General features: G+C 59.7%; 1 protein-coding gene across 6 annotated transcripts in view; it reads left to right on the plus strand.

Annotated features, from left to right (window-relative positions):
- Positions 1–11,173, plus strand: part of PRKAR1B (protein kinase cAMP-dependent type I regulatory subunit beta) — an 85,101-nt gene extending 73,928 nt beyond the window's left edge. For 4 of the 6 annotated variants that reach the window (XM_036933063.2, XM_057487494.1, XM_036933068.2 and 1 more), the window contains exon 10: positions 2,169–3,053. In XM_036933063.2, the coding sequence (XP_036788958.2) occupies positions 2,169–2,912 (744 nt within the window). In that variant the 3' untranslated portion in view covers positions 2,913–3,053. Of the gene's footprint in view, positions 1–2,168; positions 3,063–9,339; positions 9,422–9,649 lie in introns of those variants that run through there. The other 2 variants (XM_036933073.2, XM_057487495.1) reach the window with 2 other exon arrangements.
- Positions 11,174–26,959: the final 15,786 nt, after the last annotated feature.

The raw sequence follows: 26,959 nt of genomic DNA on the forward strand, positions 1-26,959 counted from the left end.
AAAGATGGCTGCAGACCACTCTCTGTCCCCATGGGAAGTGGGTCAGGGGAGGCCTCCACCATTCACAGCCCTTACCCCAGCTTGGGGCCTCCTTCCTGGAGCCCAGGGCCCATGCCCTATTGTGCTGCGTCTCTGACTTTGTGGCTCAGCGGCCCTGGGAGTGCTCCCTCATGGTCGGCTGCCCATGCCTGTCCCAGCAGAGAGACCCCAAGTGAGAGCTGCCCTGCTGAGCCCCACTTGCTCCCAGGACCTCTGTAGTTGCTTACCAGGTCTCTGTGGCACCATGGAAATAAGTGTGTGCAGTCCCCCCTTGCCTCACAGAGAACATGGAAGGATGCTCCCATCTCCAAGCACCCCAGGGTGAAGGGCAGGCTGCAGGCTGGGTATCACGCTCATTAATAAGAAACCGGTGCACATGGCCCCGCTGCTCGGGGACGATTTTGTATCATCCTCATGGTGTCTTTTTTTTGAACATTTGCATAAATTGCAGATGTTTAAAAATGAGGGTATTTCACATAGAAAAGTGTTCTCTTGGCCACTTGGACCTGCATCCTTGCCTGGCACAGCCAACCAATCTGAGAGACAGCTGCCCTGGGTGAGGGGACCCTGTGTGCTGCAGTCCCCACCCAGCCCACTTGCCTCCTCGGGGGTGCTGCAGGCATGCAGCATCAGCATTTGCAGCCCCAGTATAATGGCCTTGAAGCGGCCAGAGAGAGTAAGTGGCCAAGGCAGACAATTGTCCATTCTCCTCCGTGGACCACAGCTGCCTCCCAGTTGGTCCAAGGCCACGGGGGAAAATTGTAGAACTGTGAAAAGCGTAGGTCAGCAAGGTGTCCCCTGAGAACAGGTGGGTGGCCCCATACTTGCTTCGCAGTTGATCCTGATCCCTGAGTGGGCAATCTCAGGCTCAGGGTGCGTCGGCCCCCTGATGAGTGACCTGGCCACGGCTCATGCTGGGGCAGCGTTGGCTCCAGCGAGGGCTGGGCTGGTGAGTGACGGGGCTGAGCCAGCACGTCACTTCCTGCACCCCGGGGCTCTGGCCCGTGTCTGTGCTGTGGATGTGACCCAGGCTTGCACTGCATGTGTGCACGTGTGCGCGAGTCCCAGGATTGCGTGCTTCCTGCTGGGGCAGAAAGCGTGAGTGTTACTCTGTTCCACACATTTCTCCCGCTTCCCTCTGCCTTCATTTGGCCCTGCGCTCTGGCTTTCCTGTGCTCCCTGCTGGCTCTGGGCCTTGCTGGGTCTCTCAGCGAGGCTGCCTGAGTCATTTCTCAGGGTCATTTTGAGGGTGTATGTGGTGGACTCAGATTCCACCGCTGCCCTGTGGAACCCCTGGGCATGGTGCAGAGTGGCAGCGGCTCCCCCACCCAGGAGCACCCAGGGCCCGTGCAGGATTTCCCAGACAACCTCGAGGGAGTGGCGGCTGCTGTCGAGGGATGTGGGCAGGAAACTCCTCTCTCTGTCGCCTGAGGGTGTGTGGTATGTGGGGTGGGGACAGAGAGTTGTTGGGGCAGATTCCCTTAAACGGAGTCTTGTATGGCCTCTGGAATGTAACCCAATCCTCTCGGAAGGTATGGTTTTTACAGTCTTGTAACATACATTTGAAGTGGTCTCCTTGGCAACTTGGACTTTTTTCCCTTTTCCTCTGTGATCCACTGAATTCAGTAAATCACCATGGGACCCGAGGTTCACGGGCATCAGACACTCAGAACTGAGGTGCAATTGCTAGACCTTTGGGATTTCAAGCCTGCGCAGGGCAGTGGTGTGGCTGGGGTGGGGGGTGGGGCGCAGCGGCATACATTGGGTGGGGGTGCGGGCACACGTGGCGTACCGCAGACTTTGTTCTTTTAAAAGGCTCTGCGGAAGGCGCTGTGGCATGTGACCACCCTGAGCCACGTCCTTCCATAGGCTCATTGTCCCTGTATATGCTGTAATGCATCATTTACCCCTAGGCTTTCGATGCTCGTGAATTCAGCTGGACAGTGCAGTACGTTTGCTGCTGGGGGCAGTGGGAAAGGGGCCCAGTCTCTGCGGTGAGGGAAGTTTTATGGGTCAGTTTGGCCATGGCACCCAGGTGTGTGGTCCAGCCCCAGGCTGGGTGTTTCTGTGATGGAGATCTGATGAACATTGACGGCAGCCGGCTGAGTAAAGTGTCCCCCCACCCCCAGGAGCTGGGCCTTGGCCAAGAAGGTGACTCCTTGCTGGCCTGCCCTGTGAGCCCACCCGAATGCCTTCATGAGTGTCCATACGCCCACTGCTTCCTTTCTCTGGAGAGTTCCGTCTGCTTCTCCCTTCTCCACGCCGCAGGCGTTCAGATGCCCCGGGGCACATCAGGCATCAGGCCCCAGGCACATGGGCCCCAAGCGGGCAGGTGGTGCGTCTGCAAGGACCAGGGCCACAGGATGCTGGTGGGGCCTTCCCTCGACTGTGGGGTTTGGAGCCGTCTCTTTCCCTCGAAGCAGCCAGCTGGGAAGACTGGCCTGGCCCTGGGGACCAGCCGAGCATCTCTGCCTAGCTCCGGCAGGCGCTCTCATGGCTGCTCCCCGTGCCGACTCCCAGAGCAAACCGATTGGCCAGCAGTGCCTGCGGCCGGTTGCCATGACATGGCTGGAGGCGTCTTCTCTGGGGGCAGGCACCCCGAGCTCCCGGATGCCCCTGCCTCCCCACACCCAGCCTCTGTCCTCTCTGTCCTCTGGGTGGACATCCATGGGGCAAAGCCCCAGGAGCCCAGCAATGGCAGTCCGGTCATGCCATGTTGTCCCCTGGCAGACGGGGTTGTGCTGGGAGTCGGCTGCCCAGGTGTGCGGGGGCCTGGCAGAGTCCCTGCCCCACAGCAGACACATAATGAGTCATTAGTGCCTGCTGGCCTTGGGGGGCAACAGCTGGGCTGCAGGACCCCCTGCCCCATGTGACCCTAAGGTCTCTGCCTCTGAGCAGGGCCCCTGGGGGAGGCAGTATTTCCCTGCCTCCGCTCTGTGTGCTCACACCAGCTGTCTCTGAAGCGCTAACAGACCGGATTCCCAAAGCTCCTAGAAAATACTCATCAGAACAACCAGGATCGGATTATTGTAAACCAGGGTGAAGAAGCAGAGTGCCAGGGATGCAGGGCCTGGCCTGCAGCACGGGGTAGAGGCGCACCAGGCTCTTCCAGGACCTATGCCAGTTACCAAAGGCTTGGAGGTGCCCAGTGGCCTGAGGAGCCCCTGGTCAGCCAGCAGTGGGACCCCCAGGTGCTGCCGGCTGCTCCTGGCAGGACAGACCTTGGTGGGCGCTCCCCTGGGGAGAAGGAGGGCACTTTGGGCCTGGAAGAGAACACAGTGTCGATGATGGACCAGGCCCCATGGGATGCAGTGGCAATCCCAGAGCCTCCCAGAATTCTCGCCTCCCTGATGGGGCTCTCTGGGTGGGCTGGGAGCCAGGCTGGGCTGGGGTCTGTGGCTCAGGCCGTGCTTCCCTGCGTGGCCTGCTTTCCCTGCCCCATAGCACCTCTATGGCAGCCTGTGGGCCCCCTCTCGCTCCCAGCCAGGCTGAGCGCCGAGGCGTTGCCATGGGAACCCTAGACAGGCTTTATCTTCTTGGCCGATTAGTTTTATGAATGTCCATGATGCTGAGGCAACTGCACATCACATGTGGAGGCCGCTTTGGGCTGGAGCTTCCCTGCCCTCTCCGGACAGCTGAGCTTCAGAAGGCCTCCACAGGCCCCCCACTGCCCGCCCACTCAGGTCTTCTTTGCAGCATCTGCTGTGCCCCCATTGCTGGGCTAGTGGCAGCCCTGGGCGGTCGTTTGCAGGGGAGGGAAACTGTCTTGCCCACTCGCCACAGATTTGCCCTGGGCCCCTTGTGGAGAAGGGGCCAGGCTGAAGTGGGAAGGCCTGGGAGGTGGAGTGGTGATCCCTTGGTGACAGCGGGTGGACCAGGAGGTGGCAGGATGGTCCTCACATATAGGGAGGATGTGGGTGGGCAGGCGAGGATTGGGTGTTGAAGTAGTTCTCCCCATGGCATGGTGGGGCCTGGGCAGCTGGAGCACCTACACAGCCCAGGTGCCTATGGAGGCAGAGGTGTGTGGCCAGGGCCCCAGGGGTGGAGTGGGTGGGAGCAGTGAAGCTGCAGGCAGGAGGCCGGCCTGGACCCCACACTCTGGGCAAGGGCTTTGAAAGTTCCCCCTGGGGACCTGCACAGTGTACCGTGTGCAGTCCCAGAGGCCTCGGGCCTTTATTCTGTCCAGGCCACCTCCTCCATGGCTTCTTTCTGATGTTTTCATTAACATAAGAAGCATAAAAAGTTTGGGGGTGTTCCCCCCAGGGATAAAGGCACTGTCTTCCTCACTCCCCCAAGCCCTGAAGGGGCCCTGCGGGCCTGGGCTTTGCGTTCTCAGCTGTTTGCAGATCTTGTTTCCTGCTCGGACTTCACACAGGCGGCATTGATGCTCGTAGACGACACAGATGTGGAATGCATTGCTGCACTCTGGGGCCCCGCACTGTCCTGTACGAGATTCCTGGCACCAGGGCGGGAGAATTAGCAGTGTGCAAAGACCGTTTCCATAAAGATGATGTTTTGGCTGGGAAAATCCTGACGGATGCACCATTCTGGAGGAACCAGCTTGCAGGGATGTTGAATCCCCCGCCAGCCACCATACCGCCACCCACCAGCTACAGCTGGGGCTGGCCCAAGGGTGGCTTTGGCTTTGTGTGACCCCTACCCTGGTGGTGGCGGCTGAAGGGGGTTCAGGGTCTCGGGCCCCCCAGCTCTGGAAGTCCAGGCGCCCAGAGCAAACAGTGGCCTGCAAGAAGAAGCTGTCCCTGCGATGTAAGTCTGGCCACGTGGGTCCCTCTGACTCACTCGGCAGGTGTCAGTCCGCAGCTGTGGACCTGGCCCCACTGCCTTCCCACCCCCAGAGTTCGCTCCTAGTATGGGGCACTTTCCAGGGAGCCCACTCTAAGGGCCCCAAGTTTAGAGCTGCTAGGGACAGAGAGCCTGGAGGTGATCGGGGGGGCCCTGCCCTGGACAGAGGGGCATGGGGAGCCCCAAGCATGGCCCCAAGGAGTACAGCTGGCTAGTTGGGGTTCCAGTGGCCAGATCTTTTCTTTTTCTTGAAATTGTAAAATACACATACAATTTACCTCTTCAGCCATTCACAGTCCAGCTCAGGGGTATTAAGCAGCCCCTCCACCATCTCCAGGACCTTCCATCTCCCCACACTGACCCTCTGTCCCCACCGAGCATCCCTTCCCTTCCCAGCACCCACCATCCACCTTCTGTCTCTGGATTTGCCTCCCCCAGGGGCCTCATGAGGTGTAACCCTGCTGTGCGTGTCCTCCTGTGACTGGCTTACCTCCCCCAGCGCGGGGCCCCAGGGTGCGCCCCACTGGAGCAGCTGTCGGAACTGCCTCCCTGTTTGGGGCTGAGTAATATTCCATTGGATGGGCTGTGTTGTGTTAATCCTGTGGCCCTTTTTTAAGCTGCTGATGACAGCGGGCATTCCGAGTGTCCGCTCCATGTCACACATGTCCACATTTAGCTTGTTGCCCTGAGTCCTTGAGGCAGGGACCTTTTCCCTCCCAATGTGGCCAGTGAGAAAACATGCTGGGAGGGCATTTCCCAGAGTTGGAGGATAGTGGCCCCCAGTAATCACTCCCCTTGTGGTGTCATCTGAGTCTTGCCTGAACTGAGGAAGTTGGATAAGCAGCGTCTTCCTAGTGGGGAAACCGAGACTGGGAGGAGCGGGCAGCATGTCCACAGTTCCCCAGTCCAGTCAAGGCTGAGGTCCTGGCCTCTCTGTTCTACGCTGCCCCAGCCCTCAAACACTCTCCATCTGGACCTCGCAGGGAGGGGACCAGTTTCAAGCAGTGAGGGGACCAGTTTCAAGCAGTGAGGTCAGAGTCAGCTGGCCTGCCTGCCTGGGGAGGCCCCTTGTCTCTTGCTCAGCCAGTCCCTGTGTGTACCTTAGTCCTGCTGGAGGAAGGACTCCTGCACGGCCTCAGGCCAGGGCTCTGGGAGCCTGGAGCCCAGCTCTGTGGGGTAGGGGCCCTGTCCTGGGGGCCCAGGGAGGTGGCAGTGCTCAGCAGTGGACTCCAGCTCCACCCCTTCCCAGCTGACTGGTCACCAAGCCAGGAACCTGCCCTCTGCTCGTCATCTCCACCACAGTCTCAGCCCATCCTGCCCACTCCATCTCTGCCCAGCTGAGTGGACGTCGCACACGGCTTCCAGCACCTAAGTTGTATTGGGGAACCTGCAGGTGCAGGTGCTTAGAGGCAGGGGGCGGATGATGAGCTGGAGATCTGGGGGGAGCCTCCTGGGATGTGTGGCGTTGAGCACCAGAAACTGCTCGGACTGCAGACCAGCGGACAGGCTGCTAACCCATCCCACCCTGAGGTGGAGGAGCCCCGGGTTTTGGCACCTTGAGGCTCATCTGAGATGGCTTTCTGGCCCCACCCCAGTGAGTGGCATAGCTTACGGCCAGGATGCCTCTGGCCTGCGCATGCCCCGTGCCCTGAATCGGCAGACGCCCTGCCTGCAGACTGTAGGAGCAACTGGCTGCAGAAAGGCACTGAGAGCAGGGCCAGAGGTCTGGAGCTGTGCCTGTGACCTGCATGCCCCTCTCATTCTGCCCAAAGGCATGAGCAGGTGCTCTGTCCCTTCTGCCGTCAGCTGCATGTCACCCCCTCATCTGTGCCCCTGCTGGCGTGCCTACCTCTGAGGGATGGACGCAGTGGGCTCATAAGAAGGAAACGCTTGCGGACAGCACTCTGTTCTCCTGCTCTCGGGCCACCTGCCCTCTTCTGGTGCCTGAGCCACGTGGACACTGTTGTTTTCCCTCAGAGGTTGCTGGCTATGCCTTCGCCAAGGTCCTGGCCTCATGGGCGATCATTATCTGCAGGCAAGGGAAAACACCTAGGCCACTGGCCCCAGGGTTCGTACAGGTGAGAGGGTGGTCTGCAGCCCAAAGCATCAAGCATGCAGCGTGGTGGCCATGCTTCTGCAGATGGAGCCTCAGACCAGCCACGGGGAGGGCGCCATGGCCCCACACACTGGGAATCTGCACCATCAGGGATGTCTCCTGGTGTTGTGGTGCCCCACCTGAGTGCAGCCTGGCTCAGCACACATGGACATGTGGGGAAGGCACGCCCCAAGAGTGGAGAGCCAGAGTACTGATGGCTCCCGGAAGTAGATGGCACAGCAGGGAGAGGGGCCTGAAGCTGGCCATCCTACAGGCCTGGGTGCTATCTCCTCTGGGCACTGCTCACAGTCAGGGGCCTCTCGGGGCCTAATGCCAGGCCCCTACAGATGGGAAGCCTAGAGACCCCACCTCATGGAGTGCCCTCCACCGTGATCTCAATGGATCGTCTTTATTATGAAAATAGTGCTTGCCTGTTATTGAAAACTGGAAAGTCAATTTTAGTCTTAATTTTGTATAAAATTTTTAAAAATCAAAAAATATTGAAAGGAAAACAGCTCATTTGTAACCCCCCTACTCCGACACCAACAGTGACATTTCCCTGCCCCCAGCACTGGGCCATTTTCTCTGTGACCTGAGTTATTTTTACAGTTGTGTTATCATCAATAAGTGAAATTTGGGGAATATATCTAGAGTTTTGGCAAGTATGTTTTTCCAGCCTGAAAAATTCCAACTCTCAGTCCCTCGAGGATGTCCGTGCTATTTTCGCGGCAGTCTGGGAAACGGAGCTCTGACAGGAGAGTTATTTCCGTGGCCGTCCTAGAAAATGAGGGGGTGTGGCAGTCACGCCTGGGAACGTGGGAACATGGCTCTGCCCGTGGGAGGCCCACACCCATCCTGCCATCCGCCCCATCACCTCCCTCCCTTGCTGCCTGCTCTCAGGGTGGCCTCACGCACTGATGTTCTGGGCACAGAACGGCCACAGGACAGGGACAGCCACTGCCTCACCACAGTGGGCGCTCAGGGCTGGGGCATCGGTTGGGGAGCTGGGCTGCTGTTACAGGGAGCCCTGAAGCCACGCGGCCAAAAGAACGATGGCTGGTCTTGTGATGTGAGCACTGTGGGTGCTCCTGGGGCGGCAGCTCTGTCCCCCGTGGCCCTTGCACTGTGTGGCTCTGCTGCCCTGTGGTCCCTGGGGCAGGCGTCACATGGTGGGGCAGAGCAGCAGCATGCAGGAAGGGAGCATAGAGGACGTGGTCACATGGCCACTTCTACCTGGCAGGCAGCCTTACTGTGCCCACCACACCTCCACACGGAAGGGTGATGGCATAGGGAGCCGTTTGGTGACTCCTGAAACTGGCAGCCACTGTGCCTCCCCAAGGGAGCCAGCCGAGGACCAGTAACCCTACTGGGGCTGCCAGAGCAGGAGGCAAGCACGTAGCTGGCTTCCTGACACCTGAGCCGCTGAGTCAGCCTCCCTTAATGCCCTCCCTCCAGTCTTCTGTGGGATAATAGGAGACACTTAGCCTTTAGTTGATTGAGTTCAGTTTTCTGCTTGGGGTTCAAAGCATCTGAACAGGCCACTCTGTCGACCGAGGACCTATGGTTCTATCCGGCGGCTCTGGGAGAGGAAAGTGATCCCAGTTGTATCACAGGAAATTGTCTAAAATGGGAAATAAGGCACGTAAATAACGCATTGTGAATCAGAAGGTGTACACGTAGTGAATGAGGCCTATGCCGGGGGCAGTGACTGGATCTGCTGTGAGGGCCTGTCTGCTCCAGACCCTGGTCCCACAGCCATGGCTAGAAAAGTTTGTGGCCTCCTGGGTGCCGGTGTCCAGGGCTGTGGATGGCCTCAGAGTCTGGGGGCCATGTGCCCAGGATCCTGGGGTCCTCGGGTGCTGGGGCTTTGGTCCTTTAGCTGTGAAGTAGATGTGGCACCTCAAGGGAAGGTGTGGCGGTCTGCAGCTCAGAATTGCTGGGACCTTTGAGAGCAGCATGGGGCTCAGCTGTGTTGGTCACTGACACCGTGTCCCACACCTGGGTGCCCCGGGTGGGCGGGCCGTTTGTAAAGCCTGGCTTCTTGTCTTCATGACCTGTGGAAGGGAGACTCCAGGATGCACGAGGCCAGTCCCAGGTTCCCCCAAACGAGGGACACACAGGCACTGGGGCTCTGGCGCCACCCCCACTCTGTGGGACACATTGGCACTTCCCTGGCTGCATGGCTATAGGTCTGCCACAGAGGGCGGAGGCTTCCCTGTGTAACGCATTCCATGCTCTGGGCTGGCTGTCTCGGCCTCTGTTAATCATTGAGCCAACAGTGTCTGCAGACATCCACTTGGGGGTCAGAGGAGCCACATTGCTTAGTGGCTGCATGACCCTGATGCCACTGTCCTCCCCTTGTCCAGTCAGCTGGCCCTCACCTGTCCCCTTGATGTCCACAGGGCACGGCCTCTGTCCTTCAGCGCCGATCCCCGAACGAGGAGTATGTGGAGGTGGGGCGCCTCGGGCCGTCGGACTACTTCGGTGAGCCTGGGGCCCTGGGAGGGTGGTGGGCACTCAGACAAACTCAGATAAGGGAGGGAGCTGTGCCAGGCTGCCCCAGATGCCAGGTCGCCCCTGCCAAACGGGTATGTTTACTGGGAGGCAGACTTGCCTGAGTCCCAGGCACTGTGCTCTTCCCAACCCCCAGCCCACCTGCCACAGCCTGGGGAGCCGTGTGCCCCCTGCGCCCTGACCAGCCCCTCTCCCCAGGGGAGATTGCGCTACTGCTGAACCGGCCCCGGGCGGCCACCGTCGTGGCGCGGGGGCCCCTCAAGTGCGTCAAGCTGGACCGGCCCCGCTTCGAGCGCGTGCTGGGCCCCTGCTCCGAGATCCTCAAGCGAAATATCCAGCGTTACAACAGCTTCATCTCCCTGACCGTCTGACCTGCGCCGCCTCCATGTGGACCCAGGTCATCTCCCTGGTCTGAGCCGTGCTGCCTCCCTGGCGCGCCTGCCAGCCTCCCTGTGGACCCATGTTTGGAATAAAGCAGTCACCTCGCATTTCACAGACTAGGGCGCCCAAGACCCAGGCCCTGCCCCATGTGCCCCTTCCCTCCGCCCGGCGGGCTCATCTCTGGGAACCCACCCTCTCATCTCCCAGGTCTGGGGGATACGGGAGTGTGCCCACCCTAAGGCCGAGGGAGTCTGCTGGCTGCTGGTCCTGCTGGAGCTGCAGGAGGACGGGCCCCCCCACCCATCACTCTCCTTTCCAGTCTGGCCAGGTGTAGCCCCAGGCCCCAGAATGGCAGGTCACTGGGTCTAGAGTCCAGGTGTGGGGTGACAATGTCCAAAGGGGCCCCACAGGGACCCTGGGGCTACAAGCGAGATCTGAGACGGCCCAGGCCCCTCCCTCATATTTCCTCCCTCTCCCAGAGTCCTGTCGAGATGCCAGGGTTGGGAGACCCCCCGGGTGGCAACCAGTCCCTGCCTCAGAGAGGAGGAAGGCCCGGTTCCTGCCCTCATGGGCCCAGGCTGCAGGCATGTTTGGAGGAGCGCCTTGCTCACCTGTCTTGGATAATGTACCTGGGGGTGGGCCAGGGACACTGGTAAGTTTGCCAGTCGGGCAGCTGGTGGTCCCATGGGCCCAGACACCCAGGACAGAGGAAACACCACGGGATCTGGGACCTTCCAGTGCCACTCTTGGAGGGGACCCCTGACACTGCTGTACACGGAGGGCCTGACCCCACTTCCCCCAGTGTCTGTCATCTGCGTCTTTGGGAACCAGCTTCTCGCAGACTCTGAGGGGGAGGAGGAATCTCCTACGATGTACTGTGGGTAAAGGTGAGAGAACCAGAGCCCCATTCTGAGCGAGCCCGCAGTCTTGTCCCCCGTGGACAAAGCTCCTTGCTGGGGAGACACATGCAGCCCAGTGTCTAAGCCTCAATCCTCCTGACAGGAAAAAATATGTCACGCCAGCCCTGGGCCCCACACATCTGTCACTGATGGAGTGAACCCCCATCAGTCTATCTCCAGTCCGACCAGGGCATGAGCCACAGAGGCCATTCGGCTCAGGCTGTGCGTACAGCCTCGTGGGCAGCTTCTGGGGCCCGACATAGAACTCTTGATCCCATTTCCCTCCTGCCTGTGCATGCCTGGGGGTGACTCCAGCCCCAGGTGAGCCCGCCAGCCCTGCCTTGGCACATGGACGTGTCTGTGACGTGTAAACTGCCCCTATTTATCTCGGTGTGTTTGCCTCTGCATGTACTATTAAATGTGCAGTGAAGTACCTCTTCCCGACCTGGGGGCTTTGGTCTGAAGTCTTCAACAGAATAAGGGTTTCGTCTGTTTGGTTTTATTGTGGTTAAATATTCATAACAAAATTTAACATAACCAGTTTTAAGTGTACAGGGGCATTAAGCACATTCACACTGCTGTGCAGCAGCCCCTCATCTCCAGACTCCAGCTTCCCAGAGTGTCGCTCATCCCCAGCGATCATTCCCTCCCCGCAGCCCCTGGCACCTGCCGCCCACTGTCCCTGTGACCAGCTCCCCCAGGGGCCTCCCGGGAGTGGGTCACAGTGTGTGTCCCCCCGTGACCAGCTCGTGTTCCTGACTGTCATGTTCTCGGGGGCCCTCCGCGCTGGAGCAGGTGCCAGAACTTCCTCTCTCTTAAGGCCGAGCAATATTCCACCATGCGGATTGGACACACCAGTCCATCCGCTAGTGGACACCTGGGTCTTCTCCTTGTGGAGCTCAGCCATGGCTCCCTCAGCCTCTGTGTGACTGTTACTAGAGGCCCTGCATGGTTCTCAGGGGTCAGCAGCACTGGGTGGCCCTGTGTGATGGCCCTGGTGGGCCAGGTGTCTAAGCCAGTGGCTTAGTCGGGGATGGGGTGCTGATAGGCAGGGCACATGGTTCTAGACTCAGGAAGCAGCAGGGTTCTGGGCTAAGACTTATCCCACTGCTGCTGGGCATCCCAGTCACGCCCAAGAAGGCCACCCAACCCAGGTGAACTGGCCAACCTCACCCAGGACAAAGCCACGGTCACCCACCAGCAGCTGTCCAGGTGGTGAGGTCAGGAGGCTCCCACAGCTGTCGCTTCCCACCACCAGTGTGGTTCCAGCTCCAGCCTTGCCGTGGGGCTGGGAAGGGATCCCCAGAGCTAGGAGCAGCCCACCCAGCCCCTCTTCTCATGCTGAGCAGGGGCCAGGCTCCTTGGGGAACCATAGCCTCTCCAGGAGAGGGGGACACGGCCGCCTGCCTGCTCTGACCTGCAGGGCTATGCGGTAAGGACAAGGCGGGAGGAACCGCTGCGCAAGGTTACACTGCTTGGCGGGCAGCAGATGCTGGGTCCAGCATAGGAGAGAACCTGCATGCGCCTTCCCCAGCCCTGTCTCTGGGCTGATAGGGGGTCAGTGGGGAGGGGCTGGGAAAGCCACGCAGTTCTCAGCCTTGAGCGCGCCAGCACCAGGTCCTGGACGCTGTCGTGAGCAGCACTGCCCAGAGTCTGGCAGGAGGTGGAGGTGGGGCAGGGGGCTAGTGGGAAGGGGTGTGCCCACTGTGAGCACCGGGCTCCATCACGCTCCACCCACAGGAGTGCTGGTGTTTCCTGGGAAGCTCTCCTGGAACCCCGGCTGGGCTGGCTGGCCTGCTCTGGGGTCCCACCACCCCCATGTGCTCCCCAAAGGACAGGGTGGACCAGTCACCTGAGACCCCCCAGGCTCCTCCCACGGACCTCAGGCCACACAGCCACGTGGCCACAGGCGTTCTGGGTGGTGTGATCCTGGTTGGTCAGAGCTGGAATTTGTGCAGGAAGCTGCATGTCAACACGGGAAGGGCGGGCCACGGGGCGAGCAGCGGTCTTCAAGCTGTTCCTCCGCAGTGTTTTAGGAATTCCATGCGTACTCAACACATGCTTCATTCAAACTTATTTTTAAAATACGCATTCGAATCAAGAATCCTCACACTGCAGCACACTGAGCAATAGAAATGATGTGAGCCATGTGTGCCACTGAAGCACTCTAGTGCCATTCTGAACATCAGCAGGTGACATTCATTTTTTTTGTGGTAAAATGTACATAAACATGAAATTGACCACTTCAGCCATTTTTAAATGCACAATCCAGGGGCATTAAGTACATCACACTGCCATGCAGCAGCCCCTTCACCATCTCCAGGCCTGTCCATCTCCCCACATGAACCCTCTGTCCCCACTGAGCATCCCTTCCCCCTCCCCAGCTCCCGCCACCCACCTTCTGTCTCTGAAGGAATGCGTTAACACGGGGTGGGGGGGGGAATTCGGGCTTTTTGGAGCTTTCCCTGATGGATGGATGAAAAACAGTGCCTGTGGGAATCAGTTGGGTGCCAGGCTGATAACGGCAAAGCTCATACACACCCTGGGGGCTCAACTTGTATCTTCACCAGAAAAGCCTCCTATTCTTGATTGAGTCTGTTTAAGCTATAAATTTGACCTGATGAAATTTAGATTTATAAATAATGTGCCTTCCTCAATCTGTTAGAAATCTTTCATTTCAGGGAGTTCTATGGCTTTAGACGTGAACAGTGCTGGTTGGAGATCCTTACAGAAGGCAGGTGGCCGAGCCCCTGCTCCTGCAGGGCCCCAGTAAAACCTGGAGCCCGACCAGGGTGTGCCTGGAGAGTGGGCCTGGGCTTTGGGAGGGACATGGGCTCCTGGGACGCAGTGTGAGGTGTGTGGCAAGGTCCTACCAGGAATCATGCTCGCTCAACCCAGAGCCTCCATGTTCCCTTTGCCACACAAGAAATTATCCCAAATTGAGCAGTTTAAAACAACACACATTTATTATCTCATGATTTCTGAGTCAGGTGTTTGAGAGCCGTTTGCTAGTGGTCCTGGCTCAGGGTCTCTCATCAAGATGTGGGCTGGAGCCACATGGTGGGAGAGCTCACAGGCTGGGGGCTTCCTTTCCCTTGGCTGTCGGCAGGGGCCTCGTGCCCCTGAGGGGCTGCTTGGCGACTACTTGGGCTTCCTCACCATGTGGCACCTGACTCCCCCAAGAGCAAATGGGGGCAGCACCTCTCATGACCTAGTCCCAGAGGTCACGTCCAATAGTCATGGACAGGACAGGGCTGAGGGCCAGGACAGCCCCTGAGGTTGGCTCTGGCCACTGGCTCAACCACCCTTCTCCAGGGCAGCTCTGGGCTGCAGGGCTGCTGACCAGCTGGCTGGCATGCAGAGCCGGGGCATGCCTGAGGGCCTTCTCTCCCATCCAGTGCCTCTGATGCGCGACACCGTGTGCACCTAACACTGGCCAGGCCAGGGAGACCATGCTGATCTGTGGGGTCCTGTTCTCACAAGAGCGTGAGGCCCAGGGGAGTGCCTGCTGCTCCCTGACCCCAGCCAGCCCCTTGCACCTTGTGGCAGCCTTGTGGGGCCAGCCCCCCCTCGTGTGCATGGCTGGCCCAAGCCAACCAGCACCTTCCCGCCATCCTCAGCAATGGCCCCTGGCGCATAGCCAGATAGAGCCATGGATGGGCAGGTGGCAGGACTGTGAGATGTGAGCGACACTGTTTTGCCACTGGGAGTGGTCATCCTGAGGTGGAGAGGACCCCAGAGAGGGACAAAGGCCCCTGGAGGACTGCTTAGGACCCAATAACCCCTTCTGTTTTAAGAGCCAGATGGGTAGGTCCCTGTCAGTCACCTGCAGCCGAAATGCACTGATGGACACTTCAGAGGTGCCTCACGTTGGCTGAGTGCACAGAGCAGAGCGTAAGCTAGCCCATGGGACCCAGGGCATCCCCGTGCCTTCCCTCAGGCTCCCCCTGCATGCCATGCCCCTCGGTTGGCAGCTGCCAGCTGGGGCAGAGACCCACCTGGGCCAGTTAGCAATGGCCAGGATGGCCTGGAAGAGGAACCTGTCTGCACTCCAGGTCACCAGGGCCTCCTCGGGGTTTTGGGGCCCCCTCCTGAGGAGGCGGTTGCATCATGAGCGGTGGCTGAGCTCAGATGCAGAGGCCTGGTGCCCGGAGTCCAATCTGTCCACCTCCCCACTGAGGCCCTGACATTCAGGAGAGTGTAGGGGGCTGTGGGTGGCTGAATGGTCCCATAAGTGTCCAGGTCCCAGTCCTAGGAATCTGTGACTGTTACCTTACGTGGTAAGGGGGACTTTGTGATTAAGGCTCCTGAGTGGAAAGGTGGCCCTGGGCTTTCTGGGTGGGCACTGTCACCTTGACGGTTCTCATCAGAGAGGCAAGGGGACCAGACTCAGAGACATGGGACGGACATGGCGGGTCGGCTCTGAGGATGGAGGAGGGCCTGGGCCTGGGGACATGGCTCCTCTGGATGTTGGAGATGGCAGAGACCAGTCCCCGAGTTGCAGAAGGCAGGCAGCCCCTTGGCTCATTGCAGACTGTGAGCTAAGACAGCTAACCCCTGAGCAACATGGGTTTGAGCTGCGGGGCCCACTTACACATGTGTGTTTTCCAATAGATACATTGGAAAAATTCTTGGAGATTTGTAATAATTTGAAAAAACATTTTTTCTCTAGCTGACTTGATTGTAAGAATATAGCATGTAACCTATATGACGTGCAAGATATCCATGGGGCTGTGTATGTTATCGGTAAGGCTTCCGGTCAACAGTAGGCTGTTGGGAGTTAGGTTTTTGGGAGTCGAATGTTATACATGGGATTTTGATGGTGCCGGGGGGTTGGCACCCCTGACCCCCACCATTAAGTGTCAGCTGTGCATCTGTGTCACTTTGAGGCTCCGAATCTGTGGTGCTTTGTTACAGCAGATGCAGGAATTCTGGAATGCCTGGTTACCAGACCTCCACCCTATGCTCCTTAGAACTTCAGCCCCCAGGGAAGCCTAGGGCTCCCTGGGTAGGTGGGGACCAGGCACTCCAAACTTGGAGGGCGGGCTCAGGCCCCGGCAGCCTGCCGGGCAGGTGGGCAGGCCTGGCTGGCGGCTGCATGCTGCCTGCTGTGGGAGGCCATGGGCTGGGGCAGCATCTCCCCCAGCTGGGCACTGGACCTGTTCCCTCTGGCACCAGGCGGGCACAGACCCGGTCTTGTGGGGCTCGTGAAAGCATAGTTGTGTGAGCCTGAGACTACAAGCCGGCCAATTGTTCCTGCTCCACCAAGGCTCCCAGGGCGGTGCCAGGGGTGCTGTGCAGAACAGGACGCCAGGAAGGGGTCCACGATGTCAGGCTCGCAGCCTACCTTCGGTGTCATGGGGGTCGTGGCCACACAGATGGGGCCACACACTCCGGCCCCAAGCCACAGGGGGCCCATGCCCTGTCTCTGTCCTCTGTGGTCTGTACCTCTCAGCTGTTCTTGGGGCCAGATGTTGTCACTGCAATCCCAAGGCACCTTCTGGGAGGGTTCAGGCCTGGGGTGAACCCCAAGGTGCAATGGCCTGTGGACCCCAGGGCCTGTCAGGCTGGGCACTCAGTTGGCCCTGATAAATATTTGAATAAATAAACAGAAGTGAATATGGTGGGTTGAAGGAGGGGACTTTAGGAGATTTAGGCTTGACTTCCACTGGCCAAAATCAAGAAATGGCCGAGGTCTCACACCTTACACAAAAATTAACTCAAATGGCTCAGACTTACACATAAACATAAAAGTATAAAACTTTTAGAAAAATGAGAAATTCCTGGGGACCTCAGGCCTGGCAAATTAGACTTAACACCCAAAGCATGATTCCTAACAGGAGAAGGAGGTAACTTGGGGTTCCCCAAAACCGAGAGTATTTGCCCTGTAGAAGACCCTGTGAGGAATGGACATGCAGGCTGGGAGGAAATGCCCTCAACCTCACATCTGGATGGGGCCAGCACCTGGAATGTAAGGGTCTCTGACACACAGCAACACGGATGCAGCAAGTGGCCAGGTGTGGAGACTCCTGGGGCTGAGGACGGCATGCAGATGGCAGTGAGTACGGGTAATGCGTCCCCACTACCAGCTGCTGGGGAATCTCTGGCGAGATCACAGGGACACACCGCTGTGCACCTGGGATGGCCGGGTGACAACCCCCAAGGTGGGCAAGGGTGCAGGCAACCGCGGCCACTCCCATGTGCGGGGAGCCGTGGTGCAGCCACTCTGGAAGAGTAAGAGGTTTCCCAGAAGACACTCCCAACTATGTGTGTGCGTGCTGCGCCAGCCATGGAGCTTGGTGCTAGTCCCAGGGAAGTGGGGACAGGCGCTGACATGTGGCCCCAAGCTGGGAACAGTCCCGGTGGCCCTCAATGGTGAGCATGTCACACCACGGGTGCCACTCAGCTACAAAGAGGAGCCCGCTGTTGACTGCAGGCTGGGTGGGTCTGCAGGCTGCTCTGCTCAGTGGGAAAGCTGACCCCAGAGCTATGCGCTGCATGAGTCCAGGTGACATCCTCGGAGTGACAAGAGCATGGTGCTGGGCGGACTTTGGGGGCAGAGGGATGGGATGGCTATCTATGGGCAGCATGGGGACCCTTGCACTCACGGATGACCTGCTTCTTGACAGTGTTGGTGTCAGAATCTGGCTGGGACTTTGCACTGGGCTTTGCGAGACATCACATTGGACAGAAGTGGGGACTCAGGATCCCTGTGTTGTATTGAAAGAGGGAGCAGTGAGGGGAGGGTCAGGGCACTGGGTATGGTGAGGGGCACAGTGGGTGGGACCAGGCCAGCGATCCCTGAGCCCCTGTGGTGGGGGAAGCCCTGGGAGCTTGCAACCCAGGAGCTGGGAGTGCGGCTCCTTTGAGAAGGTCCTTGGGCACTTGTAGGAGCACAGAGCAGAGAGGGCAGCAGCCAGGGAGGCCCTGCCACTTCCCTACTGACAGCGGAGCAGGCACAGGGTCTCGGCGGCCGAGGGGCTCGGCTCCCCCTTGCACCCACATGCACCCCTCCCTGCCCCAGCCCCAGGTCCCACACCCGGAGGACAGCCCTGCAGAGCCACTCCACGTGTCCCTGTTTCTGGGCCTGCACCCCCAAACATACCTGGAAGGGAACATGGGTCCAGAAGCCCCTCCCTGGCCTGGGTGGGCTCAGGTGGGGCTTGGGTGGAGGCTGGGAGGGTGGTGTGAGGACTGCTGTGGGCTACGAGGCGGGCCCAGCCCCAGAGGGAGCCAGAGGCAGGCCCTGCCATGGGGCAGCCAGGGATGGACACCAGTTTCCTTCGTTTGTTCATTCATGGGTTCCTCTTTTACACTGTCTGTCAGGGGGAGTAGGTCTGGCTCTCAGACAGACCGTGTCCTGGAGTCTGGAACTCTGGCCAGAGGACTCGGAGATCTGAGCTGAGTCCCGAAGCCAGCAGGTGGCCACTGGACCTCTTCCCATGGTGGTTCTGGGCTCGCACTTCTATGGGGCTGCTGGGTTCCCGGTCCAGCTCTGACCAGCAGGGGCCGATTGAGCTAGCCCCAGCTGAGCCCTGCATCCCTGTCTGGGAAGTGGAGTGATGCCCCTCCAAACCGTGTGGCCAAATGAAGGCCTACGGGCAAGAAGACAGGCCTCCCCTTGCCCGGCTCTGGGCTGAATCAGCCGGGCGGGCACTGAGTCACTCTGTGACCCTGGACTTCCCTCCCAGGCCCCCTGTCTGCCAGGCTGGGGCCCATGGGGAGGGTGACTCTGCATCTGGGAGGCCCTCGGCGAGGCCCATCCATCTGGGCTGACCTGGGGGTCCTGGGCCTGCTATTAAAGCCTTCCTGTGGCTGCTGCAGGCCGCAGGGGCCCTGGGGTCTCCCCTTGACTCATGAGATTGAGGCTCATCCCCACCCCCTTCCAGGAAGCCTCTCCTGATGCCACAGACCACACTGACCTCGCCCTCCCCTCCTGGACCCCTCCTGCCTCCTGGGCTGTGACCAAATTAGGAAGCTGGTGATTCACTTCTGCCCCAGCCTCACCTCCAGTCGGGCAGAGCCTCTTCCCCTATTCCTGGGCCTGCTAACTTGAGCTCCAAGGGCAAAGACGCCTTCGCTTCATCTGGGCCCAAGGACCCAAGACCCATGGCACACTTGGTGGCCACCAAGGCCCTCAGAACCTTTTCATGGGAATTTTGCTTAACAAAGGCAGATCTGGCATGTGTACACTGGATTTGTGAATGTGCGTGAAGGACTCTTACTTGGCCATGTGGAAGGCCCCTGGTTTGTCTCTGCTGCTCCCAGAAGGGTCTGCTCGGCTTGCTGTCCGGTTGGCCCCCAGGACAGAGTCCTGTGTCAGTCCACTGGAGACCTTCCTTCCAGCCACCTTGCTCCAACATTCCTTTTACCTCTGCATTCGGAGAGATCAGGCTGCTGTGCTTCAGGAATACACTGGGCAGGGAGCCTGGTGATGCCTGGCCCAGCACACCAGGACCACGGTAGGGCTGGCATATATGTGCCGGTGAAAGCACAGAATCTGATTTGCCTCAGGTCCTGGTGAGCTGTGTGGCATCAGGCAAGTTCCTTCACTTCTCTGGGCCTCAGCTGTCTCATCTAAACAGCAGGAATCATATATTTACCTCTTGATTACATGTGCCTGTGAAACAGGATCGTGTATGCAAAGCACTTAGCTGGGGTCTGGTGCAGAAGAAGCACTCCAATATTTGGCGCCGATACAGCCACATCACACATGTTCACCATAGTAGCCAGGCCCTCCACTGTACCCCGGACTGTGAGTCATGGGCCTGTGTTCATATCCTCTGGGTCAATATGGGCCTGGGCCCTGGCTGCAGGGCGGCCTGTAAATGCTCAGCCTGGAATGTGCCTCTCTCCCACCCCACTGCTCAGGGCCAGCTGTGTGCCCCTCCAGAACATACCAGCTGGGATGCGCACCTCTCCCTCTGCCTGCTGCTCCTCCAGCCAAGAATCTCCCAGGGGCTGGCCTCTGAGGATGCCGGCTGCTCAGGGGCCCCAGTCTTGTGGAGGTGACAGCCACGTCCCTGATGCAGGCAGCTTACCCAAAGTGTGGTCGGCCGTGCTGTGTGGCGTCGCTCCAGAACCTGGTGTCCTAAGACACCTCATTAGGGGTCTGCAGGTCGGTGAGGGCAGGCCCAGTAGGCATGGCTCTTCCCTGTTCACTGTGTCTGGGGCCTCGGCTGGAAGGCTGAATGCCTGGCGGACATTCCACAACTGGCCTCTTCTTCCCTTGTCTGGGCCCTGTGCTGGGCCCACAGAATGGCCTGAGGGGCCTCCTGGCAGCAGGGGCTTCTGCACAGCATGGCACCTCGGCAGCTGGATGCCCCACGTGGGCACCGAAGGCCCCAGGAGCAGCTCCTCCAGCCATGGGGTGAGCCACCCGGCTCTGAGGATCTTGTCTGGGAAGCTATGGCATAGCTTCCACCAGATTTTATGTAGTCCCAGCCCTCCTGGACCCCCAGGGAGGGGAGAGGCCCCCCTCTTGATGGGAGAAATACCAAAGGATTTGCAGTCATGTTTCAAAATTGCCACTTCCCCTTTCCTGGAACACGGTCCTACCCCCGTGGGCTCTGCTCAGGGGTCAGCAGAGCACCTGTGCTGTGCCCCTCAGTCCGGGCCCTGGGTACAGGCACCTCCTCTGTCTCTCCTTGGCACAGAGGTGCTGTTGGTCTTGTCCACATCAGTCCCCCAGCCCCATAGGCATGTAGATGTTTGCTGAACGAATGCATGATTGACTCTAAACCCACACAAAGCCCTTGCAGGAACACCTTGGATCAGAATGAATCCAAGTGCTGAGTTGAGAGCCCCCAGGACTTAGATGGATGGGGTGGGAGGTGGACAGTGTGAGCTGGATGGGCAGTGCCTTGCCAGGTCGCCGTTGGGGTGCCAGCGTGAGCCTCCAGGTCTCCACATGACTCTGCCCAGTAACCCGGGTCAGAAGAAGACTTGGCATTTTGTTTTTGGTGGTACGATCCCTGTTTCCAGACACAGGCCAGCAGATCCTCCAGGCTTCAGAGGACGGAGCCTTGATCATGCACCGGAACTCCTAGACACGCCCTTCTGTCAAATATGCTCTCAACTAAACAAGTGTGACAGGAAATCGTCACAGACTCAGATAATCCCAGTGTGAATTCTCTGAATCAGCCTGTGTCCACAGTGCTCCCAGGCCAGGCGCTGTTCTACAAGTGGGCCCCCTGGGGGATGAGGGCAGTTGGGGACAATCTCCACCATTGCTGGCCTTGGAGGAGGAGGGGAGATGGACCCCGGGTGCCCCCCACTCAAGACTGGCCACACCCTGGGGACTGGGGCTTGGGTGCTCTGGGGCCATGAGGCCTTGGTTCTGGGGACGTTGGCTGGGAAGCACACAGTGGCCACCCTCTCTGAGCTGAAGAGAGGCTTCCTCCAAGGTGGTCCTGCTGGCTGCGGGACCCTGCTGGGCCCAGGCTCAGGGCCCGCCGCCCCCACACGGCCCGCCTGGGACTGGCTGCCTTCTTCATCCCTGGACTCCAGCCATGGCTGGGCCCTAGGGAGCCTGTGGAGGAGACTGCCAGCGCTTCTGGGCCTCCCCAGCATGTTGTCTGTGCCCAGACCTGGTCTCCCCAGTCCTTCTCCTCCCTGGATCCGTACCCCTCCCCATGCTTGTTTTCCTTTGCTTATCCTGCACCCTCCGCCTCCTGCACCCTGCTTGTGACCCCAGGGACCTGTCTGCCCAGGGACCTGACCCACGCAGGGTTTTCTGTGGCATGATGAGCAGTGAGGGTCTTGTGCATGGGGAGAGGCATGCAGCCTCACCCTCTGGTGCAGATGCCCCAGCCACTTGGAGTTGGGGGCAGGATGAAGTTCTGGGACTCAGTCTCCAGGATGGAGTGGTCAGAGACCAGGAATCTTCTGGAATGGAACGCAGCTGCAGGTGTTAAAGCTGTCCTTGGGGGAGGCAACCAAAGGACACCTTGGTGTCCCTCAGGTGGTCAGTGCTCGGGAAACGCTGCGGAACTACTGGATTCCCATGTGTCCTTGGGGGCTGGGAGGGGAAGGGGTCGAGGCTCTGGTGCTGGCCATGGGACACCTGCTCAGAACTTGACTGTCCCTGTGACCTGGGGGCAGGTGCAGGTGGCTGGAGACCCTGTGTCCAGGACCCCTCGTTTCAGCAGAGGAGCAGGAGGGTATGGCCTCCACTCAAGGGAACAGGGTGCAGAACTGGGGTTCCAGATGACAGCTTATGTGTCCTCACAGGGTGGTCCTTGAGCCTGGGCTGGTGGCCAGCAGACCCGTCAGAGCCGCCCCACTGGAGGCCAACAGGATGGGAGGTGGCGCCCCTAACTCACTAAGGCATTTGTTCACTCTGCGCCAGGTGGCCCTGCCTGGCCCCACTGTCCTGCCCCAGGCCTGGCCGGCCCTGGGACCCAAGGGCAACTCCGAGGTGGCTTTATGGTTGTGGAGGCGCTGGCCCTGAGGCAGACAACGCCTGAACCAGAAGGGTTTCGGGCCTGATGGCCCCCCATGCTGCACCCACCCCACAACCTGAGGGACCTGTTTCCAGATGAGGAACGGCTCAGAGAAGGGAGGTAACTCCTGGACGGGGCACAGCAGACCTGGCCAGGGTGTGTTGCTCTGGGGGTGCGGGCCAGCGCTTCCCTCTTCTTACTCAGGTGTGGTCTTCTCTGCCCCGAAGCCACTTTGCCTGTCACACCCATAAAAGCTCTTGTTTCTGGGCTAGACCACCACCCAGGACAGCTGGCCAGGCCCCTCGCCACCACACAGGGCAGACACCTGGGAGGCCGGGTGGAGATTTCCGACGGGAATGTGGGGAGTGGTTCACAGCTGCTGGGCCACGTCCCAGCTGCATGAGCTCGGAGGTGTCCTGACCCCTCACGCCCCTGCTGGCCCAGTGAGCTGTCAGGAGGCCAGCCCTCTTGCCTGGGCCTCCATAGTCCCTGCATACCCCTCGGCACAGTGGAGGCCTCTCCTCCGGGCCACTCACCTGTCCACCTCCACTTGTAGGCTGAGAATCAGGGAGATCCAGGGCCAAGCGGGGGCCTGCTCACACTGGGTTTATACACAGCGGGCCCCCACACAGGGGCCTGCACACAACGGGTCAGGGGATGAGCACATTCTACTGAAAATTCATGCAGAGCATTTGCATAGTTCCACAAATGCTCATTGTCAGAACCTGGGTCTTGTCGCAAAGGGACCCTGCCCCCCCGAGGACCTGCTCTGAGGGACATGAGATGATGCACACTCAGACAGTGAGTTCTGGGGCTCCACGAGGAAAACACAGCAGATGCAGCCTTGATGTGGTGAGTGAGTGGGGGGTCCTCACAAGGGCCAGAGGCAGCAGGTGCAGCGGAAGGTGTAGGGGAGGGTCCATGGGGTCTACAGCTCTGGGCTGTCACCTGAGGGGCTGTGTCAGGTTGTAGACTGACCAGGAGGGCCTGCTCCACATGGGTCACCGTGGGTGGGTGCCTGCTCAGGAAGTTCTGCCAGGTCCCTGAGTGCATTTGGGGCCCCTCACCCAGGGCTACACAGCTCAGACGGGTGCCCACCCCCAGCTTGGGACACCTTCTGAGCTCATGGCATGGAGAGAGGCTGGGCAGGTACCCACCCACCTGGATGCCAGAGATCCTGCTGGTGGGGGTGACTGGCCCTCTGCTCTGAGCAGGGCCTGGAGTTGCTGACTCCATGGGATGCAGTACCTGCTGCCTTTGCTGGGTGGCTTGGTGCTGGGCTCTGACCACCACGAGGGCAGCTCCTGGGACCCTGAGGACCCAGCAGGCAGGTAAACTAAGGGGTGAGGATGTGGGAAGCAGGCAGGAGGAGGACTGTAGAGACCCATGGTCCACACCCCTCCAGCCCCATTGGTCAGGAAGCAGGGCCTGGAGGCTGGCACCAGTTGGGGTGTGCTGGGCCACTGAGGGGAGCCCATGTAAGGACCTGGGGAAATGCAGTGCTGCCTTGCAGGAGCCCTGCCACTGGCCACACATGGGGAAGTGCTGAACTGCCTCTGTCCAGGTGCCACCTCCTCCAGGGAGGCTACAGGAAAACATTAGCCCCAAACTGGGGCCCTACAAAGAGAAAGGACTGGAGGTGCAGAGGGGGAGGTGGGGTCCTCGGGGTGGGAGGCTCTCCGTCAGCCTGACCTCCCATGGGCGCCTGGCTAAGAGGGAATGCTGAGAGCTTGCATGTCCCCATCAGGCCAGGGGCATTTGTGGGGAGGTAACAGCCTCGCTCTCCCCAACCTCCTGCAGTTCCCAGACCTGGTAACTGGTCTGGCACAGCTGGGCCAGGAAGTGATGGTAAGCGCTGGGGGGGAGCAGGGGAGGGAAGAGCAAAAGGGGGAGGAGGAAGGGAATGGGGGAGGGAGGGGAAGGAGGAGTTGGGGGAGGCAAGGATGAGGACAGTGGGGGAGGAGGGAGGAGAGGAATTGAAAGTACATTCCAGACTGATGACACATCTGTTCAGGGCGGGCAGGGGCTGGGGGTGCAGGCTGAGCTGTGGGATCTGGCTCCCCACAGAGGGAGATAAGGTGGGGGCTGCTGGGCTGGAGGGAAAATTCCCGGCCTGGGCAGCCTCTGCTGGCTGCCATTCGTCAAGGCTTGGCTCAAATGCCACCTCCTCCTGGAAGCCTTCTCGGATTCCTCCTCTGCCCATGGACCAAGGGGCACTGTCTGGGAGCCCACTCCATTCGGCCTCAGACATGGGCCGACAGTGGAACATGTAGGGCAGGGACAGGCCGGCCCTGTCTGTCCTCTTCCATGTGGCTCAGCACATACCTATGGCAGGACCTCCCTGGGTTGTCCGCTGTCTTGGCCAGCCTCTGGGGTATCCCTGGGACTGGTTTCCTCTGCACCAGTGTCGGGGATTCCCACACCCACCCCTGGACTTCCTGGCCCCTCTGGGTGGGGGCCTCGGCCAGGCTCTGCCAGAGTAGTTGACAGACGTGGGCTTTGTCAGTACCCTGAGGGCCAGCTGCATTTTGGTGCTTCCCCTGATGTCTGCTGCCCTCGCCCACAGCTGGTACTAGGACCCCACTTCCCAGCCAAGAGGCTCAGGCCACCTGGGGTAAAGCCAGGTCCAGACTCAGGCCCTCAGAGCTGCCTTCTGCCTGCAGGCTGGTGGGGTGCAGCAGGGCAGGGCAGGCAGGGGCTCCCTCCTAAGCCCAGCAGAGGTCATGGGGCGGGCTGGGGGTATGAGTGTTTTGGGGGACTCTGAAGAAAAGTGGCAAGCCAGGCTCCCTCCAGGGCACATCCACTGCACAGGGCCCATGCCTCCCACCTGCCGCAGCTGGGCCCCTCGCCCCTACTCCCTCCCAGCCTGGAGACCTGTGCCGTTCCTGGAGGTGCAGGTGATAGGCCCCTGAACTTCTCCTGAGAGGCTGCAGGTGCCCAAGGCTAAGCCCCCCTTGTGCTGGCACCTATGGGTACTTCTGTGCACAGGATCATTTAATCCTTGCAACTACCCTGAGGGCCGAGGGGCAGCTGGCCACCAAGGTGCCCAGGGCCCCCATGTCATAGCATCACCTCTGTGTCGCCTCTCCCACGCGGGGAGGGCTGGTATGTGTCACCAGACGGATGTTGCATCCATGCTCTGAGGTCGCTCACTCCACAGGAGCCCAGCGCCAACCCGTGAGAACCCTGAGCAGCCACAAGCCAGGAACCGAGGCCTCCTGCCTGTAGCTCTGAAGGAGCCTCCGAAGCATCAGGTCCCCACCACCATCAGGCCTCAAGCGGTGCTGACAGCCACCCCCAGCTGAGCCACTCCTGGTTTCCGACCTACAGGGGTGGCAGGTGCTCAGTCTCTGTTGCTCAGTTTGGGGTACTTTGCAGCAGATGTTAGCATTCCAGGAAACAGAGGTCTAGAACAGTGATGTGACTTCCCCTTGGAACGTGCCAGAAGGACGGAACTGGCATGAGCCTGGGTCACCAGGTGCTGAGCTCCCTCATCCCAGGATCCCGCTGCTGTTCTGGGGTTCTGGGGTCTTTGTCAGACCCTCCTTGACACTGGAGGCCCCTCAGCCCGGCCATGCCGAGCCCAGCAGCCTTGAGGGGGCTGTGTTGCTCACTGAAGCTGCACAGAGTGTAGGGCCACGGGGGCTTTGCGAAGCCAGAGCCAGGCAGTCTGGACTCCCGGGAAGCAGAGCAGGAAGGCCCTTTGCCCTGGCGCGACCCCGAGATTTGCTCACAGACAGCGTTTCTGGGTCCAGTGCCTGCTGCTGACCATGCACTGCATTTGCCCTCTGCCCACTTTAGCTTTGCTAGTGGGAGACTGATGGGGAGGAGAGAATTATTTGGAACCTGTTATCTGCCAGAGAAAATGCTCTATAATTCAGGTCAGGGGATGTCCAAGACTTGGTGAGGATGTGCTGGCAGGAGTGAGCCCGTCTCCAGGACCGTCCAGTGGACCCGACCCTGGGCCTGACTGAGCATGTAATTTCGCATGAGGGCAGCGCCCTTTGAGCATCTTCTGGGGCATTCGCCGTCCCCATTAGGATAACTTCAGAGCAGAGAAGGACCTGGGCTGATTTAGGCATAAAAGGATCACTCTGTGGATTTAGAGATGGGATGCAAGGCACACAGAATGAGGGGGGTTACATGGAGGGGTGGGGACTGATCAGGTTTTGGAGACATTTCGAGGACTGAGCCCTTGGTCTGTTAAGGTTGACTCGTCTACCCCCTAACAAAGATGCTCCTTGGACCACTAGGCTGCTGAGTCTGGGGCCCAGGAGAGGGCACCGGTGTTGAGACCCAGCACTGTTGTCAGCACTGAGGTCACTGGCTTGTCTTGCTGGCCTGTGGGGACAGGTGGGTGGAGCCCATGTAGCAGGAGGTGTGGCCACCGTGGCCATGGGGTGGGGTGGTGAGCTGGAGGTGGGAATGGGCACCTGACCCTTTATGGCCAAGGAGAGTGTCTGAGAAAAAGCAACAGGATATTCTCGCTCTTTCTTGCTCCATGTGAATGAGGAGGTCTGAGCTGCTTCTGGCAGCCATCCTGTCACCATGAGGGAATTAGCTACAAAAGCAGCTGCAGTGGAGAAGGTCACCGAGATGCAGAGTCTCCTTGATGGCACCTCTCCTGAAGCAGACCCCAGGACTCTCCAGTGGTTGCCTTGCTGTGGAAGACAGTTTGAGTTGTTTCCATTCCCTGAGGCTGGAAGCATCATCCAAGATGGCCCCACAGGCAGGTGAGCCTCTTGGTGTGTTTGTTACCCATCCCCACCTCCTAGAGGGTCAGC

This window comes from Manis pentadactyla, chromosome 10, assembly GCF_030020395.1.
Source record: "Manis pentadactyla isolate mManPen7 chromosome 10, mManPen7.hap1, whole genome shotgun sequence".
NCBI lineage: Eukaryota > Metazoa > Chordata > Mammalia > Pholidota > Manidae > Manis > Manis pentadactyla.